The 16,568-nt window shown below is 34.2% G+C and overlaps 1 protein-coding gene across 1 annotated transcript in view; it reads left to right on the forward strand.

The window, feature by feature from the left end:
- The window catches only part of LOC148942385 (uncharacterized), a 101,405-nt gene that overhangs the window by 47,633 nt on the left and 37,204 nt on the right, over positions 1–16,568 (forward strand). The window contains exons 3-4 of the mRNA XM_089103047.1: positions 8,847–9,017; positions 15,797–15,949. Coding sequence (XP_088959173.1) covers positions 8,847–9,017; positions 15,797–15,949 — 324 coding nt within the window. The remainder of the gene's footprint in view (positions 1–8,846; positions 9,018–15,796; positions 15,950–16,568) is intronic.

The following is a 16,568-nucleotide window of genomic DNA, read 5'->3' on the forward strand; positions in this document are numbered from 1 at the left end:
TATATATATATATATATATATATATATATATATATATATATATATATATATATATATATATATATATATATATATATATATATATATATATATATATATATATATATATATATATATATATGCTTAAAAACTGAGTTTTATTTTTATGTTTCTTATGTTTCTTTATTTATGATTTGTTTCAGAGGTTCAAGATGCTTTGCATGGGGATTATCAGGAACGGTTTTAGGCTTCAGACTTCCATTTTTCTCCCAAACGAGAAGTTCCTGTTGACTCTTTTTCCGGCTTTTCAGGAGCATGTAAACTTGAGCTAGATACACAGGAATTGGGACTAGCACGTCTTGCCAATAAAGGTTTGCTAAAGCTTTTTGTATCGAACAGTTCGAGGTAACTAACTATAAGTAAGGAGTGACTCGGCCCAATTTTAACAGAAACTCTAAAAAACAGAATCTTGATAACAATACATACATCTAAAGAATCGGATTTTAGTGCTAGTTTCAAATATTTAAGAAGCATTAAGTTTAATGCTACCCATTAAAAGCTATCATCCTAGTAGGTGATCGTGCCGTACAGAACATACAATACAGAACAGAAATAATTCCGTGTATGAGGGGTGTTGTCTCCTCCTGAATACCCTGCTCTTTTCGTCTTTTCGTCTTTGAGTTTTTGTCTAAATTCTTACACGATTACTGAAACACAATGATCACTTAATAGAATAAGTAACTTTTTTAAAAGTGTTTAAATACTTCAGCTTGAAGAACGAGGTTTTGAGAAAAAAGCAACACCTGTTATATATGGACTACTCAAATATACGACTACTGAATCACTCAATAGAAGAGGGAACTTTTTTAAAAGTGTTTAGATACTTTAGCTTGAAGAGTGGATAGAATTTCTCACTGGTTTTTGCAAATAGTCGTTCTGATTCTTCATTTTGATTATTAATAGGCAAATATACATTTATCACTACGCAAGACCCTGCCCTCACTGCTAGAAAAGTATGACTAGAACTGAACAAATTTGATTGAATACTCTCTGAAACTAAAGTTACCAGGTTTCCAGATAGACGACCTCAGGAATAAACACGCTTTATGGAAGCAGAAAAGGTACTAAAGTCTACTCATGTCCAATGAAATAAGACTAGAACGTGTGAGGAAATGCTCTTGAATACACATTGAACCATCATCCAGCAGCATACCTTCCAATACTGAAATTGAGTTTAACAAATCCCTGGTTTTTTTTTTTAGGGTTGATCGTATTGACCCAGTGGTCTTAGAATATTGCCAGAGGGCTCATTCGAGCTGAAATTAAAAGTTCAAGTGTCCTTTTGAAGTGACCAAAAAAGTGGATGGCAACTAGGCCCCCTCCCCCACCTTTTTTCGAAAATCGTCCAATCATAATTTTGGGATCGCCATTTTATTCATCATAGTTGAAATGCCCTGTAACTATGCCTTTGGGTATAAAATGACCCCCCCCACAGCCCCAGGGGAAAGGTCTTTAAGTTAAAAAATTTGCTCATTGTTTGTGCATAGTATTTGTTTTTCCGATGTAGGCATACATTTTTGTGTGGGGGGGGGGGAACACTTTTTCTGTTAGGGATTTTTCCATGGGTGGGATTTTCCACGGTAAGGGAAGTTTCCTGGGAGTGAACTTGTCACAGGAAATTATACACTGTGGAAATTTTATACGTCTTACTTTCTCTTTCCCGTCTCAAATTGACACGTGGAGTGGTTAAGATTAATTGTCCAAGGTAAATTTTCACCGGGATTGAATTGTCTGGAGGATTATCCTGTGGGGAGGGGGTTTCTCCGTGGAGTTGGGGCCAGATTTCCTGATATTATTTAAAAAACGGTCAGAAATTAAATTAAATATAAAACAGGTTTTTTCACTTGAAAGTAAGGAACAACATTAAAACTTAAAACGAACAGAAATTATTATGTATATAAAGGGGTTTCCCCTCTCCTCAATACCTCGCTTTTTACGGTAAGGCTTGAATTTTGTCCTAAATTTTAATAATGACTCCTGTAACACAAGGGCCATTTAATTAGAACAACAAGACGTTTTTTAAAAGTGCTAAAATTAAACTTTAGCGTAAAGAGTGAGGTGTTAAGGAGGGGGTAACTCCCTTTATATGCTTAATAATTTCTGTTTATTTTAGGTTTTAATGTTGCTCCCTACTTTCAGTTGAAAAAAAGCCTTTTTTTTTATTTAATTAGATTTCGAGCTATCAGACATGTTGAACTACATTGCAAAGTTTTTTATTTATCAAGGTCCCATCCCACTTTGAAGGTGTTGATCCTTTTTTTCTAAAAATTAAGAAATTTTGTGTGCTACTAATTTTTGATCATCCAACTTAAAACCACTGAATTTTGCATCAACAGAATAAACATTTACTCTGTTCATGCTTACAGGAGGGTCAATAGTGTGGGGGGGGGATTTAAAGCTGCCGCCTGATTTATATGCTATACAAAAAAAAATTTGTTAGGGCCTCAGTTTCTGTTGACAAGAGTTACTCTTTGTTTACATTTCTTAGAAAATCCTGTTTGAACCAGAGCTCTCTTAAATTTAAGGGATGTTACCAGCCCCCCTCTGTATGGATTATGCCTACATGCATCTTTAGTAACGGACGTGCCAATGTTTAACATTACGGCCTATGCAATCAAAACTTAAATACTTCACCTTTCGATAATCTTTCTTAGACTTGTTACTCAGTTGTATTTTGTCCCTCACCAGGCCAAAACTGTTCGTTTGCGCGTAATAAAACGGCAAAAAAGCCCCTTTTCTTTGGTGCCATCTCTTTTGTTGCTGTAAAAGCACTATAGATGTCACCGTCCGAATGAGCTCTTTTTCAGTTTACTAGGGCCACTAGTTTGATATAATCACCTCTGAAAAAAGACGATATCAAAGAAGCCAATAACAGATAAACACGAATCCATGACTTTTCTGCTTGGGAAGAATAGGAAAATTTGCGATATTCAAAAAATATATTCAAACAAAGGACACATTTTATAACTTGCAGCCCTTTCACCAAGTGCTCTGTGGTGTCATGTTATCCCTAAGGACATAGTTATTGGACCTTTGAACTATCTTGAGCAAAATGACCATATGAAAATTTTGATCCGACGACTTTGGAGGTAAAAGGGCGTGAGAAGGGGCTATTTTCCCAAAAATCTTTTTGGCCATTTAAAAAGGGTACTAGAACTTTATTTTAACGTCAAATGAGCGCTCTTCTGATCTTCTTGGACTATCGATTCGATATGAACATCCCTCGCAAGAACAAAAAAACAACAACAAATAAACACGCAGGAAACCGATGGGAGCTTGAAACCTCTACATGAGTGTTCTTTCATGCGCTGAATCTGATGGTGTACTTTTCAATAAGCTTCCTCGACTTTCCGGAGATGTTTTCCACATTTTTTGGAAACTAAGCAAATTTTTCTCAGGTTCCTATCTTTTGATGGGTAACATTAAACTTATAGTTTTGACTTTTTCACCGGTCGAGGACCTTATTGCCGATGCGGATTTTTCGAAATTGAATCGCTTCTTTTTCGGCACATCTTAGAGCGTAGAATATCTCAGCACAATAAAAATTAAGATTATAAAAAATAAATAAAAAAAAATAAAATTAAGAGCAATCTATATATCGGTTTCATGAACAAAGCAAGATTTCCGAAGAAACTGAAAAAGGATATCAATTTTTTGCAAAATAGTATCAAGAACTTCTTGATATAGCAGGAATCAAATGATTTCCCAGTCAATTTTTGAAAACCACTTAAGATTGGGCTTGTCTTGATTCATTGGTGTAAGTGTTAAATCTAGTTTAACAGACGCTTCTATGAGAAGGCGGTCCGATAATTCGCAATTAAATATTACAGAAACCACAGAAATGGGGAAATCAATCTAAGTAGCCACATGGTCTAGATTTGATGTGCCGATATGAATGAAGCATGAATACATGTGAAATTTTCAGTTTTGGCTGCTTAATTACCTCATCAGAAAAATACCACAGAGAAGAGAAGCACGAATTGATAGAATTTCTCACTGGTTTTTGCAAATAGTCGTTCTGATTCAGCATTTTTATTATTAGCGGGCAAATATACATTTATCACTACGCAAGACCCTGCCCTCACTGCTAGAAAAATATGACTAGTACTGAAAAAAATTTGATTGAATGCTCTCTGAAACTAAAGTTACCAGGTTTCCAGATAGACGACCTCGGGACTCAACACGCCTTACGAAAGCAGAAAGGGTACTAAAGTCGCTACTCATGTCCACTGAACTAAGACTAGAATGTGTGAGGAAATGCTCTTGAATACACATTGAACCATCATCCAGCAGCATACCTTCCAATATGATATTTAATGTAGTTTCCGAGATATGGGCATTTAGAATGGGGTCAACCATTTTGGAACACCCTATAAATATATATATATATATATATATATATATATATATATATATATATATATATATATATATATATATATATATATATATATATATATATATATATATATATATATATATATATATATATATATATATATATATATATATATATATATATATATATATATATATATATATATATATATATATATATATATATATATATATATATATATATAATATATATATATATATATATATATATATATATATATATATATATATATATATATATATATATATATATATATATATATATATATATATATATATATATATATATATATATATATATATATATATATATATATATATATATATATAAAGTGTTTAGATTGAAGAGCGGGGTTTTGAGTAAAAAGCAACACCTCTCATATATGGAATAATTTCTGTTCGTTTTAAGTTTTAATGTTGCTCCTTACTTTCAGTTGAAAAACTTGTTTTTTTTTATTTTTAGTGGTATAAAATATATCAAATAATAATTTATTGGAAAAAGTAACAGGACAAGTAGAATAAATATTCGGGCTTTAAGAATGTTTAAGAGTTGTCACTTGAAAGAGGTTTGTTGGAGATGTTTGAAATAAGCAGGGATGAAAATGAGCTGATATGGTTTGAACAGTCTTTTCTGAAGTATTTGAATTTTAAATTTATAACTATTAATAATAATAATAATAATAATTCATTTATGACCCACATATGAACATTATAAATGACACTACGGAGTATTGGAAAATATAAAAGAAAAAATAACAACATCATTACGAAATCAAACTACAACAAAAAAAATGCAAATTAACCGAAATCACGATGAAAAAAACAAACTAAGGGGTCAGTGACAGAAACAACATTACTAGTATTCATAATCATATTAGAAGACAAACTGGTCAGTCGCGCGCAAGCATTAATGACACCATAACGGGATACAATTTTTCTTTTTTTAAAACGGCCGGGTAAATACATCCGATATTTACAATATCTAAAGTAACCACTTCTAAGTCTCCGTAAATCTTTTTTCCTCGGTAAGTGGTGGAATCCAAATAGAAAATTTACTCCTGGAGAGCAAAAACTATTGTAAAGCCGAGCTAAGCCCTTACGGTTATAACGCCCTCTATTTGGAGATATCTTACCATATGACACACGAATATTATTTAATGCATTAGTAACCAACTCAGAGCAAGTTTTGGAAATGGATGGGCAAAACGATATACCAAGCCACTTGACTTATATCCAAAGAAGGTAATGAAATCGAACTGAGGATTAATGGAGATACAGAAATGCTACTGTTAAAACACATAAACTCACAGTTTCCCATATTAACAGATAGACCAATATCACTAAGTAGAGAAGACAGCTTACGGAAGTTCTGAACCCGCCCTCGACGAAAAAAGCTTACTAAAAGGACATCGTCGGCGTATGCAATATAACTTACACCAATATCACGAAAAAACACAGTAGGAGATAGATGTTTCAAACAAGTAGCGAGGACACATTTAAATATATAAGGAGATAAAACTCCTCCCTGTCTAACGCCTTTCCTAGCGGCCACCGAATCAGAAGTATTTGACATCCACTTAATACGCACATAAGAATTATCATACCAATATCCCTATGTAGAAATAACTGAATAATTGACTCCGGAACAAGCAAGGGAATGCAAGGCCTGGGCGTGAACAACATTATCAAAAGCCCCAGAAATGTCTACTGTGGGTTTGAGATTTTTTACGCATTTTATCTTGTCAGGGTCTGGTGATATTTGACCTTGGTTCACTATCATTCCCAAAAATTTTATTTTAGGTTGAAGTAAATTTACTTTTTCAGGTCTACATTCCAGGTTGCGTTCCCTGAATTTTTCAAAAACTTTGTCTTATGTAGCTAAATGATCTTCGGGGTTTTCTCCAACGCAAATTACATCATCCACGAAATGAATAATGTTCTCTACGCCTCGTAATAAATGTAATAAGGGTCTACATAGTTCACTTGAACTAGTTTTAAATCCGAAGGGTACTCTTAAACATTCATAAGAGCCGTATTCAGTTGTAGAAAATGCCGTTTTATAAACGTTATTATCTGCTATCTTGACTTGATGATACCCCTGTATAACGTTGAGAAAAGTAAAATTATTATTTTTGTTTGAGATGATGTTCAGGATTCTGTTGATTCGGGGCAGAGGAAATTTATTACTAACTACTTGTTTATTTAGGGTTCTGTAGTCCACTACGAGCCTAATATACTTTTTATTTTTTGGTACAAGTATAACAGGGGCCGAATACTGGCTTATACTTGGGCGTATAGTATTGTTTCTCTCTAACTCGTGGATTTTATTTCATAACCAATTTTTGTAGGCATGGGGGATACGATAGGGTTGTTTAGCAACAGGCAACCCTGTAGTTTGGATAGAATGCTCATAGAATGGTATCAATTCAATGTCTTTTTCACAAGTGGAAAATATATCTTTAAAGTTACAGAGCGATTCGCACAATTTGCCTCTTAATTCCGCATCTTGGATATGGTCTAATTTAAATTTTTCCAAACATTGGAATCTTGTTAGTGGGTTCCTATCTCTTGAATTACTAACACTAATAGTATTAATTAAGCTCCTTTTAGATTTTTTCCACTCGTCTACCTAGCGTTTAGAAATGACTTATATTTCAACACGGGACGTTTGCTTTCTTAATGCGATTATATAATTTTCACGGGCATTGGTTAACCAAAAAAAATCTTCCCTTTTTTCATATATAATGATATATTCTTCAAAAAACCGATTCTCAGGGATTTCTCCCCACGGAGATGCAAACCAAATTTCGGAGTTATCATTTACGGGTTTGACCATTTGCGAGATCTGAACTCTTTGCATTGTTTTTGGGGGAATCTTTGTCTTACGCACTGCAAATCCATAATATTTTTCTTCCGAATTATTTTCTATTAAGTTAAGAATGGCGTTTGGTTGCGTCAAATCTTCCATTAGTGGGGTTGGCTGTAAGGAGACGGCATTGAGATTTATTATCTCGTTCCATAATTCTGCTATTTTATTAATTTTTGTTTGCCTATACTCCTGCATTTTCCCTATTTTTGTTTTTATTGACTCGATCCATTTGCCGCTGGAATTTTTCCTACAGGACGAGAAACGGGGTACAAAAGTTTTTATTCCATTCACCGTTGCTTCCCCTTTCTCCACGCGTCAGAGAATAGGATCGGATGGATATACGAGTCTGTCATTGGCTACATCTAATAACACTTTAATAGATTTTAGAAAATTGGCACCAATTATAGCCTCATATGGAAAATTCTTGCATATTATGAAGTTGGTAGGAAAGATCTTATTATCTTTGTTCATATCTAGGCATATTGAGCCATTTGCTTCTAGCCTATGTCCTGCGACGCTAGATAAATTGGGAATATTAAAATTTTTCCGTCGCTTGATATACGCTGGTAATTTATTGAATAAATTCGAGTTTATTATAGTAACTGACGCACCGGAGTCCATAACCGCCCTAAAGTAGATATTAGCAAAACCAAAATCATCAAATATCGGTAACATATCATTATTATCACTTAAAGAAGGTACGACTACTGGATGGGACATATAAAAAACAATGGCCTCCAGGGTCCCGGTTAGTTTTCTTCGGGGCCGGATTCGTTTCCCCGTGCATTAATTTGGTAGGATGATGTTTGACATTGGGGTTCGGTGGGAACTTCCCTAGCAAGCTGATTGACATTTGATTGTCTTGGTTGCCAAGTATTATTACGTGGGTTGAAATTTCTAGTGCCGACGGCTCGCAGCATTTGTTCATTTTGCATTGATTACTTTTTAAATGGAACTATCAGGCCTTATTTGATGTCTGTGGGTTACCTTATTTTAGGTTCCTGTTTTTAATTGGTTCTATTTTACATGAGTAACTTTAATTTGGAAGATTTGAGGTTTTTGAATTTTGATCCCGTTACAACTACGAAAGCGTAAATTACAAGTCATTGGGACCCTTCAACGTTATATGTATTCCCTGTGGAGCCCTCCATTTTTCTGAGGAAAAAGAAGGAAATAAAGGTGATTCTTTCGGAGCTTGCTACTTATAACGAGAATCAATATAACAAAGCCTACTGCATGCAGAGTGTCAGGGCCAAGCCTAGAAATTGGCTACATGGTTGTTTTTTTCTTAGAACTGGCATTTTGACTTATCTGGCAACAAAAAAAAACGATCTAAATATGTATACACATATATTAGAATCGTCTATTTTAAAGATTGCCAAACAGGAAAAAGCCAAGCTAGTATACTCTTTAATCCCATTAAGAGCTATTATTGATGTTCGGGAGCTAATCGATTCTAAAGAGAAAAGTAGTTGGATTTGTATAGTAAGTTTTACTGTTGAATGTGTTTTGTGTCAATTTTTTTTTAATTTTGTTTCAGAACTTGAGAATGCCTTACAAAGTGAGAGTGAGGAGCTCTTTGACGTTCAAGACTTTTTTACGTCTCCAAAACAGGAAATTGTTCCTTTTGGTTCTTTATCCATCTATTCAGGACGATATAAACTTGAATCCGACACTCAGGAATTGGGCTCCATATGTTTTGACAATGAAGGTACATCTCAGATTTTTCATATTTTTTATTGATGAATCATTTTTATCAGATGATAATATATTGAATAAACACTATAACAAACGGACTAAATACTTGGACTTTTGACTAACCTTGAGAAGAACGTTTCTGTTATCTTCTTTTCATGCATTTTACTGAGATGGAAAAGTAACTCAAAATCAGGCGATGGTTTACGAACCCTAACGAACATGTGTTCTGGCTATTGATCGATGTACATTGTGGTTTTTATGTTCAAAATAAATAACTTAAATAAATCTTAGAACGCACTTGGTGCAAAGAATTTGTCAATAGAAAAGAGGTTGCCAGGAATATCTTAGGAACGGCTTAGAGTATTAAGTCGAAACTTGGAGAGTATAATGACGGGGGTGTTCAATTGACCAGAATGCAATATGTATGTACTACAACTGCTACTACTGCTAATACTACTACTACCTATACCTCCACTGCTACTATCGTGACTACTATTGTTACTAAGACGAAAATTTCAAGGATCATTTTGGGGAAAGCTGAACTAAATCAAAACATTATTTGCATATAGGTTGTCGAATTTGCTTATCAGTGATGTCTTTGGAACGGCTTGGAGTACGAAGTTTTTGGGCTTGTTGTGGAGAATGTTGAACTAACTATATGGCACAATTTTCTTGCTACCACTACTGCTACTGTTCCTAATACTACTACTACTACTATTAAAGTTATGATATTTAAGTGATAATTTCAGGGAATGTTGAGAGGATGCTTAACTGAAAATAAAACACTATGTGCTTGTAGGCTGTCTATTAGACGTGTCAACAATGCCCCAAAAACTGTTTTAAATAGAAAATTGAAACTTTCAATGTGTATTGAGGGGGTGTTGAAAACAACAAAAGATGCTATGTGTATACCGCTGCTGGTAATGCTACTATTGATGCTGCTAAGGCTAAGGGTATTAATGTGAATTTTTCAGGGAATGTTTTGGGGAACGTTAAACTAAATCAAAACACATTATGAGTACGTAGATTGTCAAAAGGGTGTATCAACAAAATCTCAAGAACTGCTTACATCATCAAATTAAAACTTCCAGGGTAAGTTTAGGCAGATTTGGAACTAACCAAAAGGCATTACTAGCATTCTACTGATACTGTCTTATTGCTGCTACTTGTGACGCTAATTGTATTAAGATTAGACTTTCGGGGAAAGATTAGAGTGAGTTCCAAATAAATCATAACAGACCATATGCATGCAGGTTTTGTAACGGGCTAATAAGCAATATCTTCAAAACGGCTTAGAGTATTAAGTTGAAACTATTCGTGCATGCTGAGAGGTATGTTCAGCAACAAATAGCACTATTATCATGTTACCACTACTATTACTATTTCTACTGCTAAGACTGCCACCTTTACTAAGGGTAAGAATATTTAGGTGACACTTTCAAGAAAAACTTTATGGAATTTTAAATGAAATAAAACACACTATATGCATTCAGGTTGTTATAAAGATATATAATCAACGTCTTAGGAACAGTTTTGAGTATTAAGCTGAAACTTTCAGAATTTTCTAAAAGGGATGTTGAATCAAGAAAATGGCACTCTGTACTCACTGCTACCATTACTACTGCTGCTACTATTACTACGACTACTAATATTGAAACTAAGCTTATGAAGATGAAACTTTCAGGGAATGTTGAGGGTGATGATGAACTATATGTGTGTGTGAACTAAAAGGGTGAATTAAAAGGGTGTGTCAGCAATTTCTCCGGAATGGTTTAGGGAATTAAGTTTAACCTTACATATCATATTAAGCGGGATCTTGAACTAACCAAAAGACCTTATGTGCATACTCTACTACAACTATTACAGAAGGTACTGCTACTTTTACTATTAGAGCTGCTACTGCTACGACTACTACTAGTAGCAGTAGTAGAAGTATTTCTGCAGCTCAGGGTGTTATTGTGGAACTTTCAGGGAATGTTCGGGAGGATGTTCAACTGAATCAAAATACAGTATTTCGATGCATCCTGCTTAATTAGCGTAACAAATAGCAGTATATGAAGAACGGCTTAGAGTATTAAGTTGACACTTTCAGGGCATGTTGAGGTATAGGTTGAACTGATAAAAATGCACTGTATGCATACCACTATTAGTTCTACTAATAGTGCATACTATTATATACTATTATACAACTATTAGTACTACCAATTGCATACTGCTGGTACTGCTAGTACTAAAGCAAATAGTGTTAATGTGGAATTTTCAGGGACTGCTGTTGGGGACGTTAGGATAAATCAAAACACAGTAGGCACATGCAGGCTTTCAAAAGGGTTTATCCGCAACATCTCAGAAACAGATTAAAATTTTAAGCTGAAACTATCAGGATATGAGGAAGGAATATTGAACAAGACCAAAAAGGTACAATTTAAATACTGTTACTACTACGGCTATCACTAATTATACTTCCAATAGTCTTACGGTTATGTTTTATAGTCCTACTAAATAAATAGTCCTACTAAATAAAAATAATTATAACTAAATAATAATAATAATACTAAATAATAATAAAAACAATAGTCCTACTAAATAAAAATAATTTAAGTGCATACAGGTTGTCAAGATATCAAGGGGGGATTTTTCCTAGGATATAAAGTAGAAGCTTTCAGGGAAAGTTTATGTTTCTCCAGAATGAAATCAAAAGGCACTATGTTTATGCAATATTTTAAGAATTGCAGAGAAATTTAAGTTGGGACTTTCAGGGTTAGTTCAAGTTAAAGTTCAATCATTTTATTATTCACATATACATGTATATATTTGACATAGGCCTATTGGGAGACAAGCTAAAATAAAAACTAGGCCTAGACCAAGATAATATTAAAAATAACACTACAGTACAAAGTTGAACACGACGGCAAATATACAATAGCCCAACAGTAATATGAAAGTAGCAGTTACCAAGGATTCATAAATAAATTTAAAAAATTTCAATATTGTTAAATATAATTTATTACTAGAAGATAGCCAAGAGACCCACATTCAACAGGAGAAAAAAAACATGCAAATAATTTTATCTTAAGAAATAGACGCCAAATTACAGATAATTTTGAACTAAATGAAATTTAAGATTCCTTTTTCTTAATAGGATTGAAATAAATTTGTCATTAAGATCCTTGTGATTATCCCAGCACCAGGTTATCGACACAAAGATCTGTATTGGTTTAATATGTCTTTTAAATGTAGATAAGCATTGGAGAGAACAATAATTAATATTAGTCTGAATCATAGCAAAATGAATGTTTCGTAAAGCGTATGTTTTAAAAGATAACCTTATCTATATTTTGTAGAAGTAACTCGAACAATGCGAGGGCAAACGTTTGACTTTCTACCGTAAATTATGAAATTAGTTTTACATAAATTCAAAACACTAAAATTTGATAAACACGAATCAAGAACATTAGAAAGACCAGTATCCACTTTCGCAATCAACTCCTCGTCATTCCTCTCCGAAAGTGAAATTGCCGTATCATCAGCAAAATATGGGTTGTTACACGGGATTGCCAAAGCACGGTGGAAATCATTTGTATAAGTTAGAAAAAGCAAAAGACCTAGGACAGAGCCCTGAGGTACCCTAACTCTCGAAGACTGAGGAACAGTTGGAGAGAGGAAATTGCCTCCTTCGATTTTCTTATTTTTATTATCCATATAAGATTTAAGTAGATCCGACAACAGTTAATGCAGACTACAGTTATGCAATTTACAAAAAAGAATACAATGGGATATTGCATAGAATCCTTTTTTTAAATCTAAATATATTGCTGCTGGAATTTCTCCTCTATCTGAGCCTTCATGAATATGTTGGATGAAAGCAAAGATAGCGTATTCACTACTATTAATACCTCCGCTCTTACTACTTAATTAAATAAAAAAAACAAGTTTTTTAAACTGAAAGTAAGGAGCGACATTAAAACTTAAAACGAACAGAAATTATTCCGTATATGAAAGGGGCTGTCCCCTCCTCAACGCCTCGCTCTTTACGCTAAAGTTTTTTATTGTTTTAAAAAATAAAGTTGTGAGACAGAGTCAAACTTTAGCGTAAAGAGCGAGGCGTTGAGGAGGGGACAGCCCCTTTCATATACGGAATAATTTCTGTTCGTTTTAAGTTTTAATGTCGCTCCTTACTTTCAGTTTAAAAAACTTGTTTTTTTTTATTTAATTTCTGATCGTTTTTTAGTTAATGCAGCTTTTATTTGTATAAAAATTTTAGTTTTCTTTTGCTACATGGATGTCTTTACAAATTAACTTACGTAACTAACTTCTATATTCGTATATTTTTCTTCTGGCAAAAAATACAAAGTTGCAGATTTTTGCAGATATGAGCTTGAAACCTATGTAATAGGGTTTTCTGATACGCTGAATCTGACGGTGTGATTTTCATTAAAATTCTTTCACTTGTAGGGGATGTTTCCCCCTCTTTAAAAAATCGAGTAAATTTTCTCAGGCTCGTAGCCTTTGATGAGTAATACTAAACTTAATAAAATTTATATATTTAGGATCAGCATTATAAACACATTCTTTTGATACATTTATTGACATCAAAATTTCGTTTTTAAAACTTTCGATTACTATTGAGCCGTATCGCTTGTTTTTTTTATTGTTTTTTATTACGTATATGTTATTACTTATATGAAGGGGTTCTCCCCTTAGTCAATACCACACTCTTTACGTTAAAAGTTAAAAAAATTTTAATTCACAAACCCCTGAATCACAAAGGCCGTTTAATTAGAATAGATAGCTCTTTTGAAAGGACTAAAAAAAAACTGTAGCGTAAAGAGCGAGGTACTGACTTGGGGGAGAACCCCCTCACATACGTTATAATTTCTGTTCGTTTTAAGTTCTAATATTCCTTCTTACATTTCAGTTGAAAAAACTTGTTTTTTTTTTATTTAATTTCTGATCGTTTCTTAAATAATGCTTGGAAATCCGGCGCCCCCTTCATAGAAATGTCCCTTACCCCAAAGAAACTGCCTCCACGGAAATATTCTCCAGTGTAACCCCCCCCGCGAGCCCCCCCCCCCTCCAGACACAATCCTTCCTGAAAATGGTTGTATACTTCCCAATAACCAATAAATAATGCTGGCAAGTCCGGCGCCCCCTTCATGGCGATTTCCCTTCCCCCATGAAAACTTCCTTCATGAACAGATCCTCCAACATAACCACCGACCCACCCTTCCCTCCCACTACCAGAAAAAAAACCTCCTGAAAACTTCTGTATACTTCCCAATAACCAATACTATATGTTAACATTGGGTAAAGTTCATAACTTTTAGCCCTCCCTCTGGGAACTTCGGGGGATTAAGTCATCCTAAAAGACATATTTATCATATTTTCGACCATGCTGAACAAAATGGCTATATCAAAATTTTGATCCGGTGACTTTGGTGAAAAAATGAGCGTGGGAGGGGGCCTAGTTGCCATCCATTTTTTTCGGTCAATTAGAAAGGGAACTAAAAATTTTATTTTATGTTCGAATGAGCCCTCCCACGATGTTCTAGGACCACTGGGTCGATACGATCACCCCTGGGAAAAAAAAACAAAAACAAACAAAAAAAAAAACAAATAAACACGCATCCGTGATCTTTCTTCTGGCAAAAAAATGCAAAATTCCACACTTTTGTAGATAGTAGCGTGAAACCTCTACAGTAGGGTTCTCTGATACGCTGAATCTGATGGTCTGATTTTCATTAAGGTTCTATAACTTTTAGGGGGTCTTTCCCCCTTTTTTTGAAAATCAGCTAAATTTTTTCAGGCATGTAACTTTTGATGGGTAGCACTAAACTTGATGAAAGTTATATATTTTAAATCAGCATTGAAATCTGATTCTTTTGATGTATTTATTGGTATCAATAACCCGTTTTCTAGAGTTTCGGTTACCATTGAGCCGGGTCGCTCCTTACTTACAGTTCGTTACCGCGAACTGTTTGACTAAATCCATTGAGTGTAAGCGCATCAAGGTTGTCAAAATAGCATAAATATATATTTTTATAGGAACAAAATAGGTTATTAAGTTTTGAGTTTCAGGGAAAGTTGACGTGTAAACTATATCGAAATATACTATACGAAGTATTCAGATTTTCAAAAATGCATGTATTACTAAATACCGCTGAAAAATTTTAACATGCAAAGCGAACGTGATGGGAACATGCTCCCTCCCCCTGTATGAACTTTTCATTTTTGAGGTGACTCATATCGATTTTCATCTAATGGCACACTTGTCTCTACACTTTTGACGGTTTTAAAGAAATATAAATCTGAGGCACGTTTACCTTTTGTGGATATGAAGGTAGGGTCATATCTATGACTCTTGGGGGGGGGGGAACTTTAAGATACGCACCAAAAATTGGCTAATACGTATTTTTGATACGTTTTTGCGAGTCGGATAAACATTTCGGGGGGGGGGTATTCCGTCGGACAAACATTTTTAAATGGGATGGTTCATGGAAACAAACTCGTAAAGCAATAAATTGCAAGACGAAATCCATCCTAAGATTGGACTTTCCAGCTGTAACCGACATATCCTTCTAGTTATGGTTAATTTAATGAATCCCTGTTAAAAAAATATATACATATGGTTTTTTTGCCCAAATATTCAACCAAATCAGGCTTTCCAATGCAAGATAGTTGATGAAAATAGTTTGTTATAATTTTCATTTTACAGTGTAGAGACAAGCCTAATATAATGTTATTTTGTTGTGTATAATGTTGTTCTGGTCTTTGAACTTGGTTTATTTTTAATAGTTGGGGTTAATGTCCAACTTGATCGTGTTTTACCATCTGGTCACAATGGTGTCCATGAGAACAGTGCATTGCATGCTTCTGAGAACCTTATGCATCTAAGCAACCTGAAGTATAAATTTATTGAAGTAGATTCAGTCGCTGAGAATGACAAAGGTACGTGTTCAGTCATTTACTATTGCATAAAAGCCTACATCTTTGCGATTACATGTTTCTCCAGCACAGACAAATTTATCCCAAGCAAAATTCTACCCGAACATTTCAAACAGTAAAAAACCAGCTCAAAATTCAGCCTTCAAAGTCAAACAGTGAAGTATAAAAGACAGAAAACAGTCTTCGATCTCTTAAGTCAATTAGTATAGTTAACCCTTGAATACTTTCAGTCTGAATAAATTTAGATTGTTCTGTAACTTCAAATGTCAAAATTTTAAGCGGCAGCTGAGTGACTCTAGTGAGCGAAGGTTTTAAGGCCTAGTGATTGAAGGTAATCGAGGGATATATCCAGAGACGTGACCCAACGACCTAGTGACGACGAAACATCCTTTGACCTCGCTGGCACACCCTGTGAGGTTTTTAGTGATTGGCCAGTGACGAAAAAAAATGGGCTCTAGGGTATTGTAGCCTAAAATTGCTACAACCCGCTAAAACTTGACTCTAGCAGAGAACCGTATTGAACTATTTTTGTTTTTTTGCTTTGCTATATTTCAATTCTAACAACAGCTAAGCGTTTTTTTTTTGCTACGTTTAAACGACGAAGCATGAGCAAAAGGTACCT

The sequence above is a fragment of the Artemia sp. Qi Xiang Cuo genome, chromosome 17, assembly GCF_049724085.1.
Source record: "Artemia sp. Qi Xiang Cuo chromosome 17, ASM4972408v1, whole genome shotgun sequence".
Classification (NCBI taxonomy): Eukaryota; Metazoa; Arthropoda; class Branchiopoda; order Anostraca; family Artemiidae; genus Artemia; species Artemia sp. Qi Xiang Cuo.